The sequence below is a fragment of the Molothrus ater genome, chromosome 3, assembly GCF_012460135.2.
Source record: "Molothrus ater isolate BHLD 08-10-18 breed brown headed cowbird chromosome 3, BPBGC_Mater_1.1, whole genome shotgun sequence".
NCBI classification, from domain to species: Eukaryota; Metazoa; Chordata; class Aves; order Passeriformes; family Icteridae; genus Molothrus; species Molothrus ater.
The window spans coordinates 71,131,398-71,155,235 of record NC_050480.2 but is presented as its reverse complement, the minus strand read 5'-3'; the positions used below and the strand labels follow the sequence as shown (position 1 = coordinate 71,155,235).

Genomic DNA, 23,838 nt, shown 5'->3' with positions numbered 1-23,838 from the left:
TTATGTCTATAAAGTCCTAGCACGATATATATTCCTTGTCATGTGCAGGCTATGTTAAATGTGCCTTCTGTCACTATCATGAGGCTGGTTTTATTCAGATGGTGGTTTTCCCATCTGTGGGGAATGAGAATTTCTCCATTTTTGTGTGCTGCTAGGAGGTAACTACTTGGGACTAAAGATAGGGTGTTTGCCTTTTCCCACGATCTGGTGGACTCGTCTGTTGTCAGCCTTTTGCTCTTAAGGCCTGATGTTCTTCATTGTTCCTTGCTGAATGGAACTTGCTAAATTGCTTGTGCTGATGTAGCAGAAGCAGCTGATGTGTCTGAAGCACAGGTGGTTTCACTGACTTGTCCCAATGGGGCCCATTGGCAGGGCAGAGCAGCATGGGCTGTGCTGGGGACATGGCTGGTGACACAGCAGCTTGGGAAGGTGATGCTTGGAATGCTCTGAGGTCCTGCAGCACCATGGGACATAGGCATGGCATGTCACCAGGCTGGGTAAGGACACTGCTGGGCCTTTATCAGGTAATTGGAGGTCTTAGTCCTGGGATGGAAGAGTGTTTGCAAAACACTTGGGAAACCAAGTAGCAAAGGGGCTGCCAGGTTACTTCTTTCTCATATCTGAAAGCTCCCAAGAAGAGCATAGCAGGAGCAGTTAGCAAGCTGGACCTTCTCTGCAGGTTGCAAATTAAATAATCTCATTTAATCTATTCCATGTGCTAAAATACCTCCACAGCTGAGGATGGTCAAATCCAACCCCAGTATAGGCAGGCAGTTCATTAAGAGGTGCAAATCCTACCACAGTCATGCAGATAAATTTGGTCAAGGACACTGTGATTCAGGACATGGCTCTTCAGCGCAAAGAATATCTGCACCATTTACACTCTCACTGAGACATTGCTCTGCAAAGCCCTTTTTTAATGGAGCCAAAACTGGGATCTGAATGAGTTGTACTTAAAAGCAATTGTCTCTCTCATGTTAATTAATCAGTACTGCTTGAATACTACTGGTTGAATAATGTATTTAATGAATAATGCTGTTGTCCATCAAATAAATTATTCAATTAATCTTTCTTTTTTGCATTAGCTAAACACTTCTGTAGAAGTTCGGAAATATCCGTTGAATAATCTATTAGAATGATGCATTGCTTTTCAAATATATGATGCAACAAATAATTTTATCTAGTATTCAGCCAAGTTTTCCCTTAATTAAAATTTGCATATATATAACAACTGTGCCTAAAGAATCACAAAGACTTTAGGTAACAGCAGACATGAGGTGGAGAGAAGTGTTTCTGTTATTTTGGATGATTTAGCTGCTGTGGTATTGTGTTCTAAGAGTATGTCAGGGATGGCAAGAGTTCTGAAGATTCTCTTTTTGTTTGGTTTTTTTGGGGGTTTTTTGTTTTTGTTTGTTTGTTTGTTTGTTTAATAGAGTTACTTTTTTTCTGAACACCAAATAAATTATATACATTTTACCAGTGAAGTGCAGCCACCCTTGCAAGAGAAGTGGTTGGCAGTCAGTTCATTGTACAAGGGTGGAGAATGAAGAAACAGAGACTGAGGAAAAGAGCCAATTCCACCACGGACAGATTCACATGGCAGATTCTGACATGCAGAGACCTCTCACTCCTATCAAACAGCTCAAGGAGCCCATCTCAGGAGGGCTGACTACTCCTATGAGAGTCCATAACTGTGAGTGGCTGGGGACCCAGCCTCCAGAACTAATATTTATACCAGTAATGTGCGCAGGCACATCAGATGCCTGGACAATAACAAAAACATTTGGTCAAAGCTCTATTATGAGTTATGAGCAGGGTGATGGCTGACTACTGCTTCCTTCAGAGTTCAACACCAAATCTTGTGGGCATGTACAGATATTGGGGCAGGGAGGCAGAAGGGAATGAGCCCAAACCCCCTGAACAACTTGCATCTCCTGCCTCATTTCTGCTGACATTTCAATGCCCCCATGTCCCATTTTTGGAGGTGACAAGCTCTCTAAGTCTGGCTTTCAAGGGCCTTTTAGGTACCTCTGGATTGTCAGGCTTCAGGTTTGGCCACCCTAACTCCATCTCTCTGGACTTGGGCAGAAATCAAGAGCCCTCTCTGCCTTGGCAATTACCGAAATCCCTGCAGTGCTTCCCTGTGTTATTGAAGACACCTGCCTACCCCAGAAATGTGGCCCCAGGAGGCAGGGCCAGCTGTGTTGGTCAGCCTGGATGGTCCCACACTGAGGTGCTCTGGGAGGTCAGTGTCCTGTCCCTGAGGAGGAACTCGGGTATGGGGAGGCTTTAGCTGTGGAAAAGTGGAGCTGTGGTGCACAGCGTGGCCCACTGGGCATTTTACACTAAAATTCACTTAAATAAAGACCGGAAACCCAGTCCTGTTTTGATTTAGGAGAGGAAGGAAGTCCTTTACTCTTGCATTTACATTTTTCTTTAGCTTCCAGTTTGTAAAATGAAAGAATAATTTAGAGGTTCAGAGGATCTCCATGAAGTATGAAATAACCCAGCCACTGCTGCATTTGGGGTCTTGAAGACAGTCAAGGAACTATGATTGAGGCCGTTAAGGTCATCTGGTTTTCTCTCAGCAAAATCCAGTGGGTTTTGATGTTTAGCAACTTGGTAAAAGGGAAAAAAAGAAGTAATTTATTCAGGAATTTAAGTCCTGGGCTTTATCGCTAACCCTTGGGAATGGTTTTACAACACCTCACCGTCTCTCTGGTTTTGAGTGTCTCTCAGAATGATGTAGGCTCTTGATCTAGCCAACTTGCCTGTATCTTTATATTAAAGTTGCACTTCTTATGATTGTGGATTTAATTTAATGCAAACAGAATTGTGTCTAGGTGACATGATCAGACTGTGTTATGCAAACTCTAACATTATGACATTCCTCTCACACTAACTAAAAGCTTTGTTGCAACATATTAATATAGAAAGGGTTATTTGTTTTGCTAGTAATAAAGGCTGTATATTTGCTGTTTAGAAGTAGTAATAACGTTGACTTTTACACAACCTTGGGGAGAAAGTTGTGTTATATATTTATTTTTGAAGAGTTAAAAATTAAAAATGCATCTTGTGTATGTTCAGCTGAGACGAGAGCGAAGGAGAGTACATACAAATTCCATCAAATACAATTAGCATAATCAGAGGCTGGATGAGAGCCACAAATGATTGCACAAGGGGAAAAGAAGTAGTTCCTGGGATCTTGGGATATTGCCTGAAGCTGAAAGGGACACAAAGCAGTAGGAACTATTTTTACCCAAGGGCAATTTTTGCTGATACTGCCCTTGCAAGCAGCTCTTATTTTATTATTTTTATAGATTCTTTTTCTGCCTTAAATTTGTATACTGAATTATCCATGAGGATAAATGTCAGAGTGGATTAAGATTAAATTAGGAACTAGATACTTCAAACCAAAAAATGTCCCTCCTTCCTATGTACTCCCTTTAGTTTATTCTAGGGTTTTTTGCAGGGGGACAAAGTTGGCATTTTTCCCTGTAGATGCACTAGGCTGCAGCTACATAGACTGTATTTTCCTTTGAATCTTTTTACATTCAGCTTCTCTGCACAGATAATTTAACTTCCAATATCCCATCTTCTTTGGTTTAGGTCATCATTCTCTTCACAGAGTTCCTGAATTTCTTTCTTCTCCTTGTAATATAGCTGGGTGATGTTCTTTGTCATTTTTTTCCCTTTTTCCCTCTGGTTCTGCTGCAGTGCACACAGGGGCACAGTCAGAGAGTTTACAATGGCTCCTACCATCCGGAGAGTGATGAGTAATTTAGACCACTTGTTATCCAGGGCTGCCAGACTACCACTTCTAACAGAGCTGACAGAGAAAAGTAGACATGACACCAAAATTAGGTACCTGTATTACACTGTTTAGCTGCTGCCCCTAGATCTTACCAAGTTAGTTATAATAACCCTGTTGATGTTAGTGGATGAAAGCTCAGTCTTAAAAAATTCCCCCCGTGTTGTACACAGAGGTTTTGCCTATCTGCAAGAAAATCTTTTCCCTCCCTGCTTCTTTTTTTCCCAAACCAGTGCTTTTTTTCCTGTCACTTTGTGTTTCATCTCTTGTTTTCTCATCATGCTCACCTTCTTTCCACTCCCTCTGACACATGCAAATGTTCCAGAATACATTCATGCACTCAGACTTTATTAGTCTTTCTCAGATGCATACTTTTCTGGTTTTTATTTTCTACTGGGCTTGTTTTGTTTGGCACTCTTTATACATTTTAATGCAAAATATGCTTAAGGGTGTCTATTTAAAACTGCAGTTGTTTAAACACTCCAAATGGTCCCTTTGGGAAGGCAGAGGAGTGCAGGGAATGCAGACAAAGGCGACTGATGATGACTTGTATGTAGCACACCTTCCTTTGTCCACAAAACTGTGTTTACAGCATTGATCTGACCAGTTTCTGGCTCAGAGCAGCTTCCAACAGTTGTTTAGTCTTGAAAATATTTTTTTAAAACATTTAACCCCAGTGCTTTCTCTCACTTTGTCCATTCAGAGATCTTCCTCAAGAAAACTTCTAATGGGAAAGAGTTGGTCAGTTGAGCACTACCAAGATGTTTTTGAGAAGCAAGATTGGAAGCACATACAGCTGGAAATAGAGCTCTCTTCCCATAGGGGAAACACCTGTTTTCTGAATATAGAAAAGATTTGGGGAGGTTTTTAGATACACCATTCTTTCCCTCTGGTACTCTTCCAGTTCAGATAATGCTACTGATGTCCCTGGGCCTACAGCTCAAGGTAAGATGCTGTGCTGGGTGTGTGACACCTTTTCCAGACATGGAAATGTCACAAGTTTAAAGCCTCCCATTTTATGCCCTATACAGGTGTAAACAGGAATTTTATTCCTCTGAGAAAGGCAGGTTTTTAGTTTGCCAGTGGAGTTAGCTCTCCTGGCTAGTTCTGAAAGGGCTTGAACTCCCTCAAGCTTGGTATTAAAAAGCTTTAGACTATCACATTTTATAGCTATTTTACTTTTATTAGTGAAATAAAAAAAAAAAAGAAAGGAAATTTGAGACCTACCTAGTTCAACCTTTGGTAAATAATTTCAATGTAAAAATTTACTCATGAAAGAGAAGGAAATTAAAATACATCTCTAGACAACCAGTTCCAGAGGCAAAAAAAAAAATTTAAATAACAGCCACAAGAGTATCTTACACTTTTCAGCTCTTTAAGAATCACAAAGCTTTTTTAAGGAGCAACTGCTGTATAAAATGTGAACAGGGAAAGCTGTTTCCATGTGTCCAGCTTGGTGCTGAATGTGGCCATGATGCAGTGAAACAGTGTGGGACTGGATGAGAGAGTCCTCAAAGCAAGAGGGGAATATTAGGTGGGCTGGTATGTAATTACTGGAGTTGAATCTGGGCCAAGACAATGGGACTGACAACACATTCCTGGGAAATGTGCTCTTTGATCGTAAATATCTGTGAAGCAAGCTTGCCAACCATATTGATTTTGGCAGTGGATTATCACTGACAGCCAGGATCTGCTGCCCTCCCGCTTAAAGCAGTGCCCTAATAGGTTTTTGGACAAGCAGACAGGATATATGGAGAGAACAACTCCCAGGATACATTCACCCCATCACAGGTTCCCTGAGTGTGTTGGGTTGGCCCCGAGAGAAGTCCTGTACAGGTGTTTGGTGCCAGGACAGCAAGTCCTACACATTTGGGAAGTGCTGGCTCCACACAGAGCAGGTGCAGGTGCACTGTGGAATGTCCAGCCCACTGGCATCAGCAGCTCTGTGCAGGTGCCCATCCTTTCGCTGAGGCTGATCTGGCTCTGCTCCCTTTCCATCATGAGCTTTGACCAGAATGAAGCCTGAGCAAAGCCTCACCTGCATGACAGCTTTTTTCCTTCAGACTCTGCATTTGGGAGACAGTTGCTGGCTTTACCAAATGTAAGATCCGGGTTTCAACAGCCAACACATTAGGTAGTGATACTTACAAGCTGCTGGTACTTTTGTTCTTAAATGAAATTGAGTATAGCTATGAGGAGGCTGTTGTGAAATAATGAGATAAAACTTGAGAAAGTTTTATGATGATGTTTGTCTTTGTGTATGAAATGCATAGAGATTGTGCCCTGATCCTCAACTGATAATTCCAAGTCCTACTGTAATACAAATAATAACCAGATATTTAGGATAGATTAGAATATACTTTTGGATCCATTAGCATTTGGGTTAAATCTGACAAACGATTTAGAAAATCTATATGAATTCAAAGAGCCTGCTTATCATATTTTGTGACAGCTGGGTGAATACTTGACATCTTTGTGCTCTTAAAAGAACATATGCAAAGATTCAATTTAATTTGTAGGGTTGAGGGAATTTATTTGCCTAATTTTGAGCCCACTAGCACATGATGGATTTGAAAGTTCAGTTTTAACAGGAGTATAATTGGGTTCTGATTTCACTTAGAAGAGAGCATGATAGAAAGGGTGAAGAGAGAGACAGAGACACGAGGAAAGTAAAGTAAGAAAATGAAACTGAGAATACTCTTGAAAAAAATTGCGATGAGATTGAAAAAAGAGTGTAGCAATTCACAGCGTGAGAAAAAGCCCGTACATAAAAATAAGTTACTCTTTAAGGGGACAGAAGAGACAAGATAATACATTCTTAATCATAGTGGCAAATGTCTTTTGGCTGAGAAGAGCTGATGCTTTAAAATTTACTCACTGTCATAGCTGAAAACAAAGACAAAATATTAAGCCCCTTAAGTTGTGGGAAAGGAGAGATGGATGTTTCCCTAAATACTTTCTCGAGCTCAGGAAGTAAAGCAGCTCATCCAATGTTCAGTCTTGCAAGGAGAGTCCTTCAGCACAAATACCTGGTGTAAATAGTGAGCTGCAAGGAAAGGACACATGGCCATGGCCATACAAACCAGATCCCATGGGTGAATATCTGCCTTGCTGACCAGCAGTTGTTGTCTCATGTCTCCTGTGGTTTCATTTTGGACAAAGACCATCTCACACTCAGGTCAGCTACCACAACACTCAGCTTGGTCTGTTCCCTGCAAGCAAGGAAAGTCCTGGGGCCATCACAAGTGCCAAAGTCCTTTCAGGTGACTGGATGGGCATGATGTCTGCTGGCAGTTACCAACAGAACATACTTAGAGATGGAAGTGGCACTGTACCAGGTGATAGTGAAGGAGTCTTTCCGTACAGTTCCTGAATTCTTTCATAAGAGACAAATATTTGGATTTGTTGGTTAGGATCTGACCTGCTTACACCTGCTTTGCCTTTTGTTTTTGTTCAGACTACAGCAGCTCCTTTTCTTACCATTTTTGAAAGATGGGTGAACCCTCTTCTTTGGCCCCTAACGTGCACAGTGGGATCAGTGGCAATGTAGGTTTCCTCTGTCTCTGTGCTGCTGAGGACTGCTGCCATGTGAGCAGCACATCCAGTCCAGTGTCCTTCCTCATCCCGTGCAGCATGTGGGGCCAGGATTCACAAGCAGCACAGCATGCCAGCATTCTAAAGTAGCTTTATTAACAGTCCTTAGGGAATACCTCTCTACATCCCTCATTTATCTATTAAGTGAATCTTTTAGCAGAAAAAGAGGGCAGGAATTGAGTCTGGTTTCAGTCTAACTCAGCATTTATATTTTCTGAATTACTTCCAAGTGAGCTGGCTCCTGATGTCCCCAGCCTTTCTTTTGCCTCACATTGGACACAAAGTCCCTTTGCAGCTCGGCACTGACTAGTCCAGTTGAACCAGCCTGAGCCCAAGGCATTTGAAAGTAAATCTCTGTTCAGTGCTGTAGGACCTTGTCAGCTGCTCAAGGTTCAGCTTAGTACACAGCAAATAGAAGTGTTTCTCCTGTGATACTTGTATTTACTTTCATTTTTAGGTAAGAACTACATTTTCAGCTGTATCACTGGCAACTTTCATTAATGCTCCTTGTTGAACAGTAGCTTTTTCATCTTTGACTTTACTAACGTTGTAGAATTAAATGGGTTTTTCTGTCTTTTTGATTGTATCCTGATACTCTGTCATGTTTTGATCTCTGTGTAGTGCACATAGACTGGAAACTCCTTGAGGTACAAACTCCTGGGGAAGGAGGGGGTATGAGGGTGTATATTTTCTTTAGAGGGTGCCTACTGTGGCAGACCCCCATATACTATGGTACTGTGAAATAATAGTAAAATAATAATAATAATAATAATAATAATAATAATAATAATAATAATAATAATAATAATAATAATAATAATAATAATTCATTTTATTTTATTTCTTCCACATTGCCTTTGTAATACCTAGAAAACTCAATTTTGTTTAAAGTGTATTGAGAACTCTAGGTAAAGAGCTGGAAATGGCAGCCTACAGACACAGCAAATGGCCCGAAGTACTAATACATTTCTGACTTTATACAGCAACTTTTCCTTAATCCGATCACTGGTTAATTTAATCCGGTTTCCTTTGATTGGATCCCCTGGAACCAAATAATTTGTATTGTGTTTTAGTCTGGTATTTCTGATCATTGTCTTTGTTAATTTGATCAGGATTGATTGAAGCAGTCATTGAAAGTAAATCATATAATTAATCAAATGCAGCATTAGAAAAGCAGGCCCTCAGTGAGTCTGTTAGCTTTTACCTCTTGTTTTTCTTCCCCAGTATATGAAGCTTGGACTACTTTTAGAAAAAGATGATGAACTTTTTTATAGCATCCACAGCTCAGTAGTAGAAAGGGAAAGAGATACAGATATATCTATGTACATATGCTTATTTAATTGTGAATAGAATAGAATAGAATAGAATAGAATAGAATAGAATTAGTTAAGTCGGAAGGGACCTACAGTTATCATTCAGTCCAACTTCTTATCTCCTCTCAAAGCATCTAAAAGTCACAAATTCTGTGACCCTTTCTGAGACAGGCATGTTTGGTGGAAGATCTTGCTTAATGGCTCAACTTTCTTGTTAATTCAGTGTTTTTAAGAAACTCAACATGTGATCTATGTTTGAATTTGGCACAGAATCGTCACTAATAAACAAGATATGGCTCTGTGCTTTATTCTAGTAACATCTGGAAAATCTGGTACAGCCAGTGCTTGTCTGAAGCTGACAGTCACTCCAAAAACTGTGGTATGAGCAGAAAGGAGATTTTGGATTCTCAACAAAGATAATTTTGATTTCCACCTGCTGTGTGGAAAGCATACCTATTGGGGTTTTTTTCAGAGTAGGTGTGTGGTCCCATTTTGCTTCTTCTCTCACTCTGATCAATAGCTGTGACCAAAGTTGGCCATTTTGATCTGCACTGTTAGATATTTATAGATTTGTGTTCTAACTGAACCTTTGTTACAACAAACCAAGGCTTAATTTGTATTCTGGAGGCAAAGGTTGTACAAGAACAGCTAGAACTCCCCTGGCTCTTCTGAAGGCCACAGCAAGTTCAGCAGGGGACAGGCTGCCTCTTCAGGGGTATTACCTGCAATGACCCCAGGCTGGCCTCCCTGGCAGTCCATCCAGGGGGAATACAAGGGCAGTGTCTGGCCTGCACCCATCCTAGCAGGAATAGCAGCTTCTGATGGACCATGACCTGCAACAGCGGAGGAGGAGAATTAGGAAGATCAGATAACAACTTGCTGTTGTAGGTGAGGTATCCCTACCAAAGGTCATTTAATTTTAGTTTGTCCTTCCCTTCATGGCTTACAGAACTAACCTGTGTTATTAAGTGCTCACAATAAGCCTTCTCTCCCTCTCCCTGTCACCTTGACATTTCTTGAGTGGGAGATTATTTTTAGAGGTGGTTTACTTTGTGTTAACTTCCTGGGAGCGAAGAGAGTGTGAGGTTTTATGCTTTTTGTAACCTGAATTTTCTTTTTAAAGATACATAACGGGACTTTCAAAAACAGAAAAGTCTGGCCAAACTCGCATCCTTGCTGGATTTCCTCTTCTTTATTAGTCCAATGGCTTAAACTGGATGCTTAGAATAATTTAATCATAAAAGAATAAAGGAATGTAAATCAATGAAGGAAATGTAAGTAGAGGTTAATCTTGATAGTACCCATTTATCCTTGGGTGACAAAGGAGTGTTTAGCATCACAAGTTGTTGTGAACAGAGTAATACTAAAGGATCATCTGATTCACACCCAAAATGAGAATGAGGTATCTGGAAAAAATGTGCAGCAATGTAGCACAATTCTGATAGGTGTACCAGTAATGCTAGATCAAGCTATACCATTATCAGTTTTGCTTTAAATCATGTGGCTGTGGACAGCAAAGTATGTCTAATAGACATTTGGTAGATTTATATCTTGGGATGCAATGTGTTTGCCATAAATCTTTTAGAAGGATGGTGGTTGAGGCACCTGAGGCAGTCATGCTAGTCCACGAATCTGTTCTGCTGAAAGAAAATAGGAGAACTGGGCAGCTTCCTATTGGTAGCACAGAGATACAGAAACAAAACAAGCAGGAACGCTTTGATGTAAAACCTACAGAGCAGAAGAATTGAAGAAAACAGTGACTGTGTTTCCAGAAAAACCATATATTAGCAGTCTGTTGTAAATCAAATTAAATGTCTACCTCACTGCCTGATTCTGCACTGAAGTTCTTGTGTTATTAAAGCTCTGAGTCTGAATGGAAATAGGGTTGTGTCTTGAGACCTCATTCCCAAAAAGCATCTGCCAGTCATGTCTGGTCAGAACAGCTTGGGGAATGTTTACCTTCTTTTAGGAACCAATGGGATATTGATGGGTTCGAGCTGGTTTTCCACAAACTTGTTTGAATCTTAAAGGGCATTTTCATCTGTCTGCACAGAGGAAAATGTCTTTATAGAAGAGGAAAAAAGGTTTTAATAAGAATCCTTGAGATCTGTGATGTTGGGTTAAAAGGGAATGCAGTATATTATTGTAGTGTTTTTCACTGTGAAATACATTTGTATTTCCACTACACAAAAAAATATTAACAAGACCAGAGCAATTACAAGAATACCCAGATTTTAGATGTTATCTTGGATGTAGAAAAAGGGATGGATTATTAAAGTGTATAGTGTCTGAGAGAAATAGCACTCTAATGCTGTTTTTCACATCTTAATTTTAGTGCCTGCATAACCTACCTTCCTAAGATGCTCTTAATTGAACATTTCAATAGAATTTGAATAAAGTCTAATATATCTGGGATTCCTCCTCCACTTCTTAAAATATGATGTGAAATTTATTAGTCTTAATGTACATATCCCAGAGCTAATTGTTTTATCTTGTAAATCAGTTTCTCATCTTTTTTATGGCTTTTATTCTTAGATATAAAAAATTAAATAAATTCTTGATTGAAAAGTCTTTTTTGTTTTGCAGTAGCAAAAGGAGGAGGGGGTCAGCTTTGTAAGTGCAAAAGGATTTTTAGTTCTTTTTTTAATTATTTACAAATGCTGAATTAAAGGACAGCAGAGTTTAAATTATGCATTAAATTAGCATGGTACTGATGGAAGACACTCAAAGAAAGTTGAAATTTTTAATTGCTGTGATCCAAATTCAGCCACAATTTAATAGCTTAATTGGTGTTGATGAACTTAAGGCAGTGATAAACCCCAACCTATAGGCTTATTTTTCTTTTTGCTGTGAAAGGTAAGCACGCTGTTTCTACAGTACTGTCTGTCCTTTTGTTTGAGAGTTGACTGAGTATACTTTGATCCTTTTTTTAGAAAAAGAATTCTCTGTTCTCCCTTAAAGAAAGCTTCCTGAGACCTGGATCAGATTATGGAAACTAAAGTGAGCACACAAAAGTGCTTGTTAGAAAGTGAAATATATGTGCAAACTAAATGTGCCCTTGATGATAGCCTTATTGATCAAGCCAAGTTAATAAATCACTAATATCACGCAGCACTGTTCAACACTCACAGGCTTATATTGGTTTTCTTTTTTTTTTTTTTCCCTTTCTTTTTATGTGCCTGCTGTGTAGGCAGAGAACATGCACTTTCCTGCCACGGACTGTGTACTACAATTGAAATACTGAGTTCAGAGGGCTTGAATGTAGAATGTCGGCATCCAATACAAGAAAAAGGAACTTTTATAGCAGTAACTTACTGCTGGGATTGGGGCATTTTGCTTCTTAAGTATTCCTCTCTTTCTTTCTAATGCTTCAGGCCCTCATCCAGAATGAAATCTGGGGTCCTGTTTGGATAATTAAAAGAATTCCATGGGAAATTTGGCATGAAAATGCCATATGGAGTGACTTCTGAGCCTAGCAATGGCCAGCATTTGCATTCAAGATAAATGTTTAGTTTTCAAGAAGTCAGCCTTTAGGTTCTTCTTCAGTAGCTTTGCCAGTACATAAGGGCAACATCCTTTGTGCACCCTTGGGATTCTGGTCTGACAAGCACTTACTCCATTACTGCCCATATTTCCTTAAGCCCTCTGACAAAAAGCACTTATGATGAAGTGGATTTATGTGCCCGTGCCATGGGATGCCTGCAGGATCTCTGAGAGCCCTCTCGCGTTGCGCAGTGCATGTTCTCTGTAGCTGCCGCGTTGTTCCCGGTGCCGCGCGTTTTCTCCTCCGTCGTGAGATGATTTTGCATTCGTAGCTTTGCTCTGATTTGGGGTTGATCTGCATGCAGACCGTGTTAGTAGAGGAGGTTCTGCTCAGGCTAAAGTGGGGCTTCTGTGCTCGAACCCAGTGTCGTGCGCTGATGTCCCTGGTGTCCTGGAGCAGCAAGTGTCGCAGCCGGGACCTTGGTTCGATACCTCAGCTCCGTTCCCTGATGTTCTCGCTGAGAAATGAAGGCAGCTGGGTGAGTACCTGAGCCTCTGCTGGTGCAATTTGCCAAGACAGAATACAAAGTAGCATTTATGAAGCACTTCTTGTCATTTCATGGTCCTGCATTCATTACTAGCTAATGACTGGAGCACTGGTGTGAGAGTGGTGGTTGTACTGGGCAGTCAGCCATGAGAAAGAAATAGACACCACCTGTGGTCAATTCACAACCCTTTTCTATCCCATCTTTCTCTGTTCTTTTCCATAATCTCATTCCTTCTCTTTCCTTCCCAAACCTGCAGGTAATGTGGATGTGAGCCTTAGAAAAGGTTGATGAGACAGAAGCAGCTGACCCTTTCCCAGTATGGAGTTATCTTCCATTGCATTGTCAAAGAGAGGGAATTTGGGCTTTCTTACTTATCAGAGTAGCCAAGACTCAGTCCAGGAAAGTTGGGGTTGATTTTGGTGTTGGGAAGAAGCTGGACATGCTCATACATGTGTCTTCTTATCAGCTCACAAACTGAGTGGTCAGAAGCTGTGCTCTGCATGGAGCCAGGATCAGGGCTGGGTAAGGTACTGATGCTGTGCTGGTCTGGAACTCCTGTGAATATGTGGAATGCACCTCACTCAAGAGAGAAGCCGCAATACGTTTCATTAGTTCAATAAGTTCAGTGGAATTTAACAAAGTTTAACAGTGGGTTACAAAGGTTAAGTAAGTTGGATGGTGAGGTTCACCTTATTAATTACTGCATGGAAAAAGGGCACAAATGCAAACTGAGTTATAATCAAGGTAGAATGTTTTGCACAGGGACTGGAGATTGAAAATGGTAAGGAAGACTCTCCCGATGAGTCACGAGGTATAGAGTGGTGGAACTCAGGTGCAGCCAGGTCCAGTCTGAGTCTCAGACAAAGGCCTATATCTAATGAAAAAAATACAAAGAGTGAGGAAGAGTCTTCTGTTGAGTCACAAGATTCAGAGTGGGCCTGCTTGCATTCTAAACTCATTATAGACCCTTGGTACAGTTAGGTCCAATCAAGGTTTCAGACTTGGACAATGGATTATATCTAATGCAATGATCTATAATAAGTTGATAATAATTAATATTGAGTAGCTACATGAATTAGTAATGTTACATTAGTATTAATTTAGGTTCCTGACAGATCAGCCATTGGTTAAAGGTCTCGCTGTCTCAAGGAGCCTTCTTGAGAGTTGTCCCAGGTTAAGGAAGGATCACCGCCATGCAGCCAGGCTATCTGGCCAGAAGAGCTCAAGAAGGCTCACTTAGGCTGTCAAATTTCTGGAATCAAGTGGTTGGGTTATAGTCCAGTTGCATGTGATGGAAAAGGTATGCATGACTCTTCTTGTATCAACAAATTTCTTTGCTCCTTGATTAATGACTCTTGGAAAAGCCACCAGCTATTCATGTGTTAATCTCATGATCAGTGTTCCAAGCTCATGTGCATTGATGCTCACTGTGTCATGTCGCAGACATCCTTTCACTAAAAATCCTTTCTTTAGGATTTTTCCTTCTGAGAAGCTAAGAGGCCTCAGAGACAGAATGTAAACAATGGTTATCTGCTGCTGTGGAATGCAGCAGGTCCACCTGTGATTGGCCCATCCTGGATGTTTATAATTAATGGCCAATCAAGGACCGAGCTACCTCAGACAGAGTCCGAGAGAGCTGCCTTTGTTATCATTCTTTGCTTTTCTATTCTTAGCTTAGCTAGCTTCTGAGAACACCTGTCCTTCCATTTCTTTTTAGTATAGTTATAATGTAATATATATCTATATATATCATAAAATAATAAATCAAACCTTCTGAACATGGAATCAACATTCTCATCTCTTCCCTCATCCGAGAACCCCTGTGAACACGGTCACAGTGTCACTGTTTCCTTCATGGTTTTTCAGAGAACAAGTTGACACTAGAGAAGTTCTTGGCCTGGACACAGATCAAACCTTTACTTCCTTTGCAGCCTCTACCAAACTACCCCAGTTTGGTCAAGGGGTGGAATGCACCCATCACAGGGTTGTGGGCCTGCTGTGCTCATGGGTTTCTCCAAGCCTGTGTCATTAACCTCGAGGTGGGGAGTGTTTTTAAATCTGCTGCAAAGCGAGGACTTTACCCGACTGCTGAGCCATGTGTCTCTGGTCTGTGCTATGGTGCTCTGGAGCTCGCCCTGACTGGTGGCTCCTCGCTGGATGGTGCTTAAGGAGTCTAAGTATTGAATTATTCTGTCTGCTCAAGAGTGAACTTAGACTTCTTTTGTCTTTTATGCAGGGTAGTAACATTTTTCCTGAGTTAACTGTATTACTCTCTTTCTTGTGGCTCCCACATTAGTTTTGGGAAGAGAAAAACAACACTGTGTCATCACAGAATTGCCTGGTGATGGGAACTGTAAGGTAGATGAGTTCTTCTCTCCACCCATGAGCAAGTCCTTGAATGAGGTTTTACTGCAGGACTGTTCTTTCTGTTCCTCTTATATGCTGGCCTGTCATTATCTCTTAGGTTTTTAATATGTTACAGTACATTCATCTCTTAAAACAACAGTTTAATTTCTGTAGCCCAGCCACACAGCCAGTGCTAGGGAGATATTGCTGTCATCAGTGCATCTTTAAAAGCTCTGCTTCCATCCTTAAGAGCTACTTTGGCCATGGACTAAACTCAGAAATACACTTGGGTCCTGTCCAGCGCCATGTAGGAATTTGCTCCATATAAAGATTTATCCCTGTATGGTCAGATTTTACATGCACACCTACAAATAATACCTGTTTAATGCAATATTTAACAGTGTGAACTACAAATTAGACCATAAACTCCTCGGTGCAGAGACCACTAAACTTTTTAGAGCATCAGACACATTCAGACTTCAAACCCAACCAGGGCCACCAGTCATTACCAGTTAGAGGCATAGAGAACAGCTTTAAAAGGAGTTCCCTCATTAAACTGAAGTTGCTTTTACCCATGACAGGCCATAAAACCTGAATTTGTGGGAGGGAATGTTTGCCTCTGTGCATGCATGCTCCTCAACCTTTTTATTTTCAATGGGACGAAAAATAGACTGGGTTGCATATTGGATACCATTACCTTGGTATTAAGCTGCCATTCCCAATCTCTTTTGGAAAATTGGAACAGAGATTCATTACTTCTCATCCATCACTTTAAATCAAGGCCTTATTAAAACAGTTTTGATTGCTGGGAATCACAAATAGTATCTCTCTTTCCAGATTACTTTGTTTTTGCTCACGAAACTATTAGAATAGGACTTAACATTCTAAGCCATAGCAGGATGTATGTCAGTGGTTCCACAAGCTCTGGGGAATTTGCTGAAATGTGTTTGTAAGTCCTTTCCAGGAGGTGCTTGGTGGTGTTGAACCTGGGGAAGATTCTATTGGAATTTTTGTTGTTGGATTTTTGTGTTTATTATGTTGAGTTCTTTAAATCCACTAGCATACTCTTTGATGCTCTTAGTAGTACAATAGATTTTATGTTTCTATTGATGTAAAAAAGGTCTTACTAGACATTAAGATTTTACTTCATTACAGATTTGTAAAGCTTAGGGCTTAAAGTCAGACTTAGTTGTAGCTCTGCCTCCTCAACACCTAAGAGTAGCTGTATACAGTCATGATGCTGTGTAGACCAAATCACTAATTCCCAATCTTTAACATCATCTGATGGCTGTGAACTCATGAACTTTCTTGTGGATATTCTGAAAAGCCTCATGAATCTGAAGGTTTTAATGTTTTAATATAATAAGGTTCAGTCGACCAGCTGTACAACAATTACTGTTGCCTATGGGCCATGGTTTATGACTGCTTGAGCTGCAAAAAATTGACAGTCTGGCAACTTGTCTGTGTTAGTTTCATGTAATTCCAGAATTGTTCTGTCTTGCTCTCTTCTGCCTGTACATCTGTATTGCAGTTAATTTCCTTAAAACTGGGAGACTGCTCCCTTCTGGAGTTCAAAGTGGCAGGTGGTGAAATGCAGACTTCAGCTGAACATTTTTATTGGTTCTTAATGGTGGCTTCAAACTAAAGAGGGGAAAAAATCCTGAGATTTTATTTTGGGGTACTCTATCCGTGCCAAAGAGCACAAATTGAACATTTTACAGGTGCTAGAAAGATGCTGATGATTCCTTAAGTAGTCTTTGTAGTCTGCCAGGAATTTCAGGCAATTAACTAGCCACTGCTGCTGTTGACTAGCCAAGTTTTAACAGACCTTTTAGAAACCTTTTGGTCTTTTCATGTAAATAGACTTTTGGCAGAGATGTATACCCAGTAGATTTTGTAATGCATTTCCTTTTTTCATGTGTTCCATGTTTAATTCAAACAAGCATCTGACATGAAAGCTAAAGATAAAAGTGTAACATAGTACAATTAGTTTCTGTGAAGTCTGTGGATCACTAATGGAACACAGCTCTTCCCCCTGCACAACTAGCATAATACAGGCCATTTTTTGGTCATTTGTGTTGTACATTAAAAGCATCAAATAGAGCACTGTCGTGGGCCTGAGCGAATGGACAGAAAGTTCCTTTGTTTGATAACGCTGGAAATAATTTCACTTTCCAGAGACGCAAATGGGTAATTGCTGCAATCAGATCAGAGACATACAGCACTTGTAATGTAACCATTCATGTATTAAGAAAAATAAAGCAGAAATTAGATCAGAGACCAGAAGTATGTATACATTTTAAAAGGAAGTTCAGTGAGCTGTTTCTCTCTTTCCACCACCATTACTGTCTGTGTTTCATGGATGTGTGTTGTGATTTCATACCAGCTCATCTCTGGCACTTTCTGATCAAATGAACACAAGTTCAGGAGTACAGTTTGAAAGCAATCTACTGGATCTGTGTGTTTAAATCCACTGAGCCTCTAAGAAGCAGGGTTTGTGAGCATGTTTAATGAAATAAAATCGGGCATTTAGTGAAAGTGAAGGAGAAGCATTTATTGATAGCAAAGCTGATAACCTCCTTCTTCTTTTTTAATGCTCGAAGTATGGATTTAGATCTAGATTTGGCTGCAGATTCTACCACTTTCACATGTGTCTGGTGTGGTGCACTAGGGTTTTTGGAAAACAAGTTCCAAAATAAGCAACTGGATCTTTGTAGAATTTAGCAGAGCTGTACTTCCTTCTTTACCCATTCTGGACAAAACATACAGGTTCTTTTAAAATTGTAGCATGTGTGTCATTCTGTATTACTTAAGGTAGAGGATTTTTTTTTTCTTATTTTACATCAACACTGTTTTAAAGCAGCTTGGGAATGTAACAATGTTAAACAAGATGCTGCCTGTCTTGACAATGCCTCACAATAATGATTGTATATTTCAAACCCACTGGTAAGACCCAGTTCATACAACAAAGAAATGCAACACACAGAAGCCACATGTGGAACACACAGGGCGTGATTTGAGTCATGAATCCTCCTTTTGGTTCTTAAAAATGCCCATTTCTCTATAGTGCATTTACATTTTTTTAAAGCTTTTCTTTGGAATAAATATTGATATTTCTGGGGGGCGTATTTTAGCTGATATATAGGCAGAGAATGGTGGTGGGTCTTTTATTTATTTATGTATATATTCATTTATTTATTTATTTTTCTACTGCAGAGTGCTTTGGCTGCTGTTAAACAGTTTAGCTAGACCCAAAGGGATACTGCTAACATGAACTGGTAAACCACCAGCAGTGTTATATCCTCTTGTGTCAAAGACCTTGTACAATGTAAAAGCTAAAGGTATTCATATTAATCATTTTCTCAGGACAATTTATAAATAGAAAGCATTTCAAAACCAAGACTTATTTCTTCCCCTCCTGCCATTTCTTCACCATGAATAGACCAGAGCTCTTAAAGCTCTTGACTGTCTGCATGTCCTCTCTTTATGTCTTTTCTGACTCATTTTTATTTCAATTGCAAAAATTATAGAGGTAGTCAAAATGGTGGGGACAGAAGTAAATGTGAATCTAAAACCAGAATATCATTGTCCTTGGTGCAAATAAAATAGAAAAAAAAATCTAGAGAAATTACATTAAAAAACCAAAAAACATAACCCCTAAACTATGGAAAATAATAAATTGATGAGTTTTGGAAAAAAAAAAACAATTTCAGGAAAATATATATTAAAATCACATTTCCTTGTGAATCTCTGCATTTAACAAAGTATAGCATGTCTGGTGGGGGAAATATTCCCATTGTGGCTTCTGGGAGCAAAGAGGGCAGCACAGCAAAACCTGGGTCCTCTGTTGAGGTTTGCACACTCCAGGAGAACTCCTGACTCCAGGACCCCACCAAGGGTAAAGCTCAGGTAGAAAAGGGAGTGGGTGTCAGGAGAGATCAGGGGCTCTTGGGTGAAGGGGGGAACACTGGAGCAGGGCAGGTGCTTGTGGGGGTGCTGGTGGGGAAGAAGGGTGGGCAGGAGGAAGCAGGTGCCTCTGGTGGATTTGCAGACAGGAGGAATGACAGATTGGCTTGGGGAAGGTGTGCATGTATTTGCAGAGGGCATAAATGGGTTTGCTAATAACTTTCTTTCATGGGTTGATTGAGGTACTGGTGATGGGTGAACAGGCTGCTGGTGTTGACAGAGATTTCATTGGTACAGTGTGACCCAGGGCATTTATGGAGCTGCTGTACCCCCATCTCTGAGCTAAATTACTTCCCAGATGCGAGGCAAACAAGCAATCACTCAGACTGGTCTCCTGTTCTTTATGGCTTCACTCTTCAATACTCATTCAGCAATAGGCAGCTGGTTCCGTTTGGTTTAGAGGTTCTGACACCAGTAAAAACAAAACAAAAAACTTTTAATCTTCCAGCAATGAAATACACAGCAGACTTAAATAAATGAGACCTGTTGGAGCACCCTTGTTTTCTACAAGCCTTTTCTTCAGCAAAGGCGTGATTGTTTGGGAAGGCCCCCTAAAATTGCAGCAGGGGTCTGGTGTAGCATTTAAATCCGTGTGATAGTTTCTTCATCAAGAGATCTCTTTCAGATCATGTCCGCTTTGATGATTATTCAGCCCAAATCCTTCCCCTCCTTTACAGTTATTTTAACCTCTCTGAAGACCTGCCAACATACCCACTTTAGCAGCCAGTGATGTTATGCTTTTTTTTATTGGCATTCAATTTCAAGGCTTGACAGACAGTAAATGCGAAGACTTCTCTTTACTGTTCTACAGTAATTTGTCCTACAGTTGTAAATAAGTCTCTCTTGTTCTACCTCCTGCTAAACAAAACTCGCTATTTTTGGAAGAAATTGAGCAAACAGAAGATTGTTCCATTTTATGTAGCTGCCACTGAGTAGATATTACCATATCTGGGTTGTTGTTTGTTGGGTTTTTTTTTCATTTTTATGGCAAATGAAGTGACTTATTTCTGAAAATACTAGTTTGTTGTGGATTTTTTAAGGTAGATCTATTAAATTTCCAGATGCATTTTTTTTCAAATATATTGTATTTCCATACAGATATCTCATGCAAGCCAGGAGGACAATCACAGAATCACAAAATCACAGAACTGTTAGAGTTAGAAGGGACCTCTGGAGATCATGTAGTCCAACCCCCAAATGAATGATATTTAAAGATCTTAGGATATCCTCTTGGACTGTAACAAACAAGCAAGCTACTAGTTATGAGGAACCATAATTAATCCCAATAGTCAAAACATTTTTATTCTGTATTTTTCTTTCTCTCTGGTAGACACCTTGCATTTCCAAGACTGAAAATCAGCCTCAAGGACTTGCAACAAGCGTCAGGTGGGGACAGACACCCATCAATCAGTCCACGCCCTGGGACACTGATGAGCCTCCATCTAAACAGATGAGGGAGAATGAAAACCCAGGTATGTCTCTAATCTTATTTGTAATTCTACCAGGGAAAATCGTTCAAAGCAAATTCAATGCACTATCTCCTCTGTAAATTAGACTTCGTTGTGAGCCCTTTCTTTATTCTTTAGCAGGGGTTTTCCCTCATTGTAAAGACCCCTCAAGTTTCTTCTATGCCAGGGCTGATACAAATGTATTAAGATGCTGCAAGTTCATTAGAGTGGGGGTTTTTTTATCCTTCTCTGCCTTCACTGGAGGGAAAGGCACTCTGTAATACTTTAAGACTTCTTTTATGTCCAGAACTACCTGAAATGATTTCCAGCTTCCAGACACATATCATACATTGTGCTACTATGCCAGACGCCTAATTACAATGTCTTTGTAGTGGCTGGAGCACCATTATTATACACACAGAGTGTTTGTCAGGGAGCCGTGAAAGCACAGCAGGGAAAGAGGTTCATTTTCTTGGAAGTGTGTGCTTAAGCTGCATAAAGTGCAAAATACATAAAACGGCAAACATGCCGCATGTCACCTGATGAGTATTTTAACAATTGTGCTCACATGGCTGCAGCAATTTTATGCACTTACTGCTTGGGAAGGGCTCCAGATCCCAAACTGCATTAGGTGTAGTGCAGCGGGGCGTGTCGGTGCCGTCCATGGCTGCGGGAGGGGAAGGATGAGGGTGTTGCTGTCTGTTCTCCCCCATGCCGAGCCCACCGCCAATGATGGCCTTCCTTCGTGCCGCAGGTGCAGCACCCTGGGTCACCACAGTGGCAGCGGGCAGCCAGCCCGCCCTCATCACGCACTCCTACGGGATGACACAGCCGCCCACCTTCAGCCCAGCCGCCAATGTCCAGGCCCCCATCATCGGCGTCACACCCTCCCTCCCGCCGCACGTCACCCCCCAGCTCCCACTGATGCCGGGCCACTACCAGCTCCAGCCGCAGCCCTCCCAGCCCCTCAGCAACATGGTGGTCAACCTCCAGAGCCAGCCCTTGTACACCAACAGCCAGCCCCTCAGCATGTCCTCCATGAGTGGCGTGGGCCCAGTGGCCCACCCAGGCCCCGGGGCGGTGGGCAATGGCCACCTGGCCTGCCCCATGCTGCCGCCGCCGCCACCGGCCCTGCCCTCGGCCGCCCTGCCCAGCAGCGCACCCACCACCAATGGGCAGGCGGCCGCCCCACTGCCTCCCAACGCGGCCGCGGCGGGCGGCCCGGACAACACCAACGGGGTGCAGATGCTGCGGACGATCGGCGTGGGGAAGTACGAGTTCACGGACCCCTGGCACCCCAAAGGTAAGGTGGGCCAGCTCGGCCCCCTCAGGCGCGCAGCGGGGACGGGTGGCGGCTGACCCTCGACGTCCCTGCTGCTCTCCGTGGGCCCGCCGGCTACGGCGGCTCCCTACGCGCTTTTCTAAAATGCAAAGCTTTTGTGAGTTACTGACGACAAAAAGCAACGTGTTAGCAGGAGGTGTGACAGGCTGTGGGCGAAAAGTAGTGAAAAACAGCTTTCAGGCCCATCAGATAAGCTGGTGTTCCCAAGGGTAAAGCAGCCATCATCCCATGCCTCTCCCTGTGAAATACACCCCTTGTTTCCATCCAGCCACTGTTCTCCTGGCTGCAGTTGTGCATCTGCCACAACAATGACCTCCTTCTCCAGCCCTTGTCTTTTCCCCGCTCTGGTAGGAGCTCAGGCCAAACATAAGTCAAAGCTGACTGCAGCTGAACAGCCCAACATGTTCAGTGTTAAGGGGAAAACTCTTCATTACCATCTTCACTGGGCTCAAATGCTGCAAAACACATGACTGAATAGTCATGAGCGTTCTGAGAGGCTGACCTTTTCTGAGGAGTACTTTGTAAATGAGCCCCTCTACCAGGTCACAGTGGAGTGTTAGTTCCGAGTGTCTTACCCCAGACACTTCAAAACTACCAACGCTCTGTGTTCCAAGATTCTAATTGCATTTGGAGAGTTTTCCCTTCCTCCCTTACGAATCACGACTGGGCCACGTGTACAGGTAAAGCAAAGTGGAGCTTCCAAAAATATTAATGCAGACCTATCAGCAAAATCAATTAAATTGATTTTGTAAAAAAACAGCACCTTCATTAAGTCTGTGATATTTTATGTATGCATTTCTATTCAGACATAATCCATGTGTAAATTATTTATTTGCCACAAGCTATTAAGTTCTGTTGTGTAGCTCTGAATTAAAGACAAGGAATCTCTATTAAAAATGATTAGTCCAATAACTGTTCCTGCTCTTCACATAAATTTTACTTTGGTATGTGTAAACCCTTACCAAAGTTCCCTTGAAAAGGAGCTCAGATACAATCTCAGCAGCAGTTTTGTAAAACCAGATATTGGGATTGGTTTTAAGTTTCCAACTCTAAAGCTCTATGGTGAGGGCTCTTGCTGGATAATGAGCCTCTGAATTTTTCTTTGAGCTCTCTCTAGATGGGCCTTAAATGACACTGGCCCAGTTGGATAGCCAAAAATTAACCAACAATTATAAGAGCATTGTTAATTCTTTCCCTTTAGAAAAGAAGAAAAAAGCCCAAAGTCCACAAAAGCAATTTGTCAAGTCATGTTTATAAGTTACAAACCATTAATTTTGTAGAAGGAGAAAGAAAGGGGAGAGATTTATACTCTATCCTGGTAGACTGAGTTCTGCTGGATGTCTCTCTCCTCCATAGGAACTATTTGTCTTCTAAGAGACATCAGCTCCACTTTCCATAGCCAGCTATCCCAATTTTCTGCACTGGGTACTCAGATGCATGATCAAATTAACGCAATTTAAGGGATTACTTGGTGTCACTGGAGACATGTGCAAATATACAATACAAGGGAAAACACATAAGCTTAAACCACTTTCAGGGCAGTAATTTGATCACATATCTGAGCCCTAGTGACACTAACCTAGTGAGACAAATGAGCATGTCAGTGACTGCACACTAGAGGTTAGGAATACTCCTAAATGCCTCGCATACTTAGGGCCAGCAGCATGAGCTGTTATTTACTCTTCCTCCATCAATTAACCTTCACCAGATCTCTGGCTAGCAGATGAAGTAAACTTCAAATCAAAGCCTAAGTAAAAAGATCGTAAAATATTTAATCAGTCTTTAATATTTGATTTACAAAAATTCTTAGTCAGCCTTTTTGCTTAACCTGCTGTAAACCCCGGTCTGGCCTAATAGTCCAAGCACCCCAGAGACCAGTCAGCCTAGGAGATGTTCATTGAGGTGCAGAGCAGAATTCCTCACTGGAGGATACCAGGCATGCCAGACCTAGATCTGCTCCTGTATTTGGAAATTCCTGTACCTAGGA

The 23,838-nt window shown here is 41.3% G+C and overlaps 1 protein-coding gene across 2 annotated transcripts in view; it reads left to right on the top strand.

Moving 5' to 3' along the window:
• KLHL29 (kelch like family member 29) overlaps positions 1–23,838 on the top strand; it is a 389,474-nt gene that overhangs the window by 230,111 nt on the left and 135,525 nt on the right. Inside the window, exons 4-6 of one of the 2 annotated variants that reach the window (XM_036380168.2) lie at positions 12,627–12,740; positions 20,392–20,533; positions 21,264–21,812. In XM_036380168.2, the coding sequence (XP_036236061.1) occupies positions 12,627–12,740; positions 20,392–20,533; positions 21,264–21,812 (805 nt within the window). The remainder of the gene's footprint in view (positions 1–12,626; positions 12,741–20,391; positions 20,534–21,263; positions 21,813–23,838) is intronic. The other variant, XM_036380169.2, reaches the window with a different exon arrangement.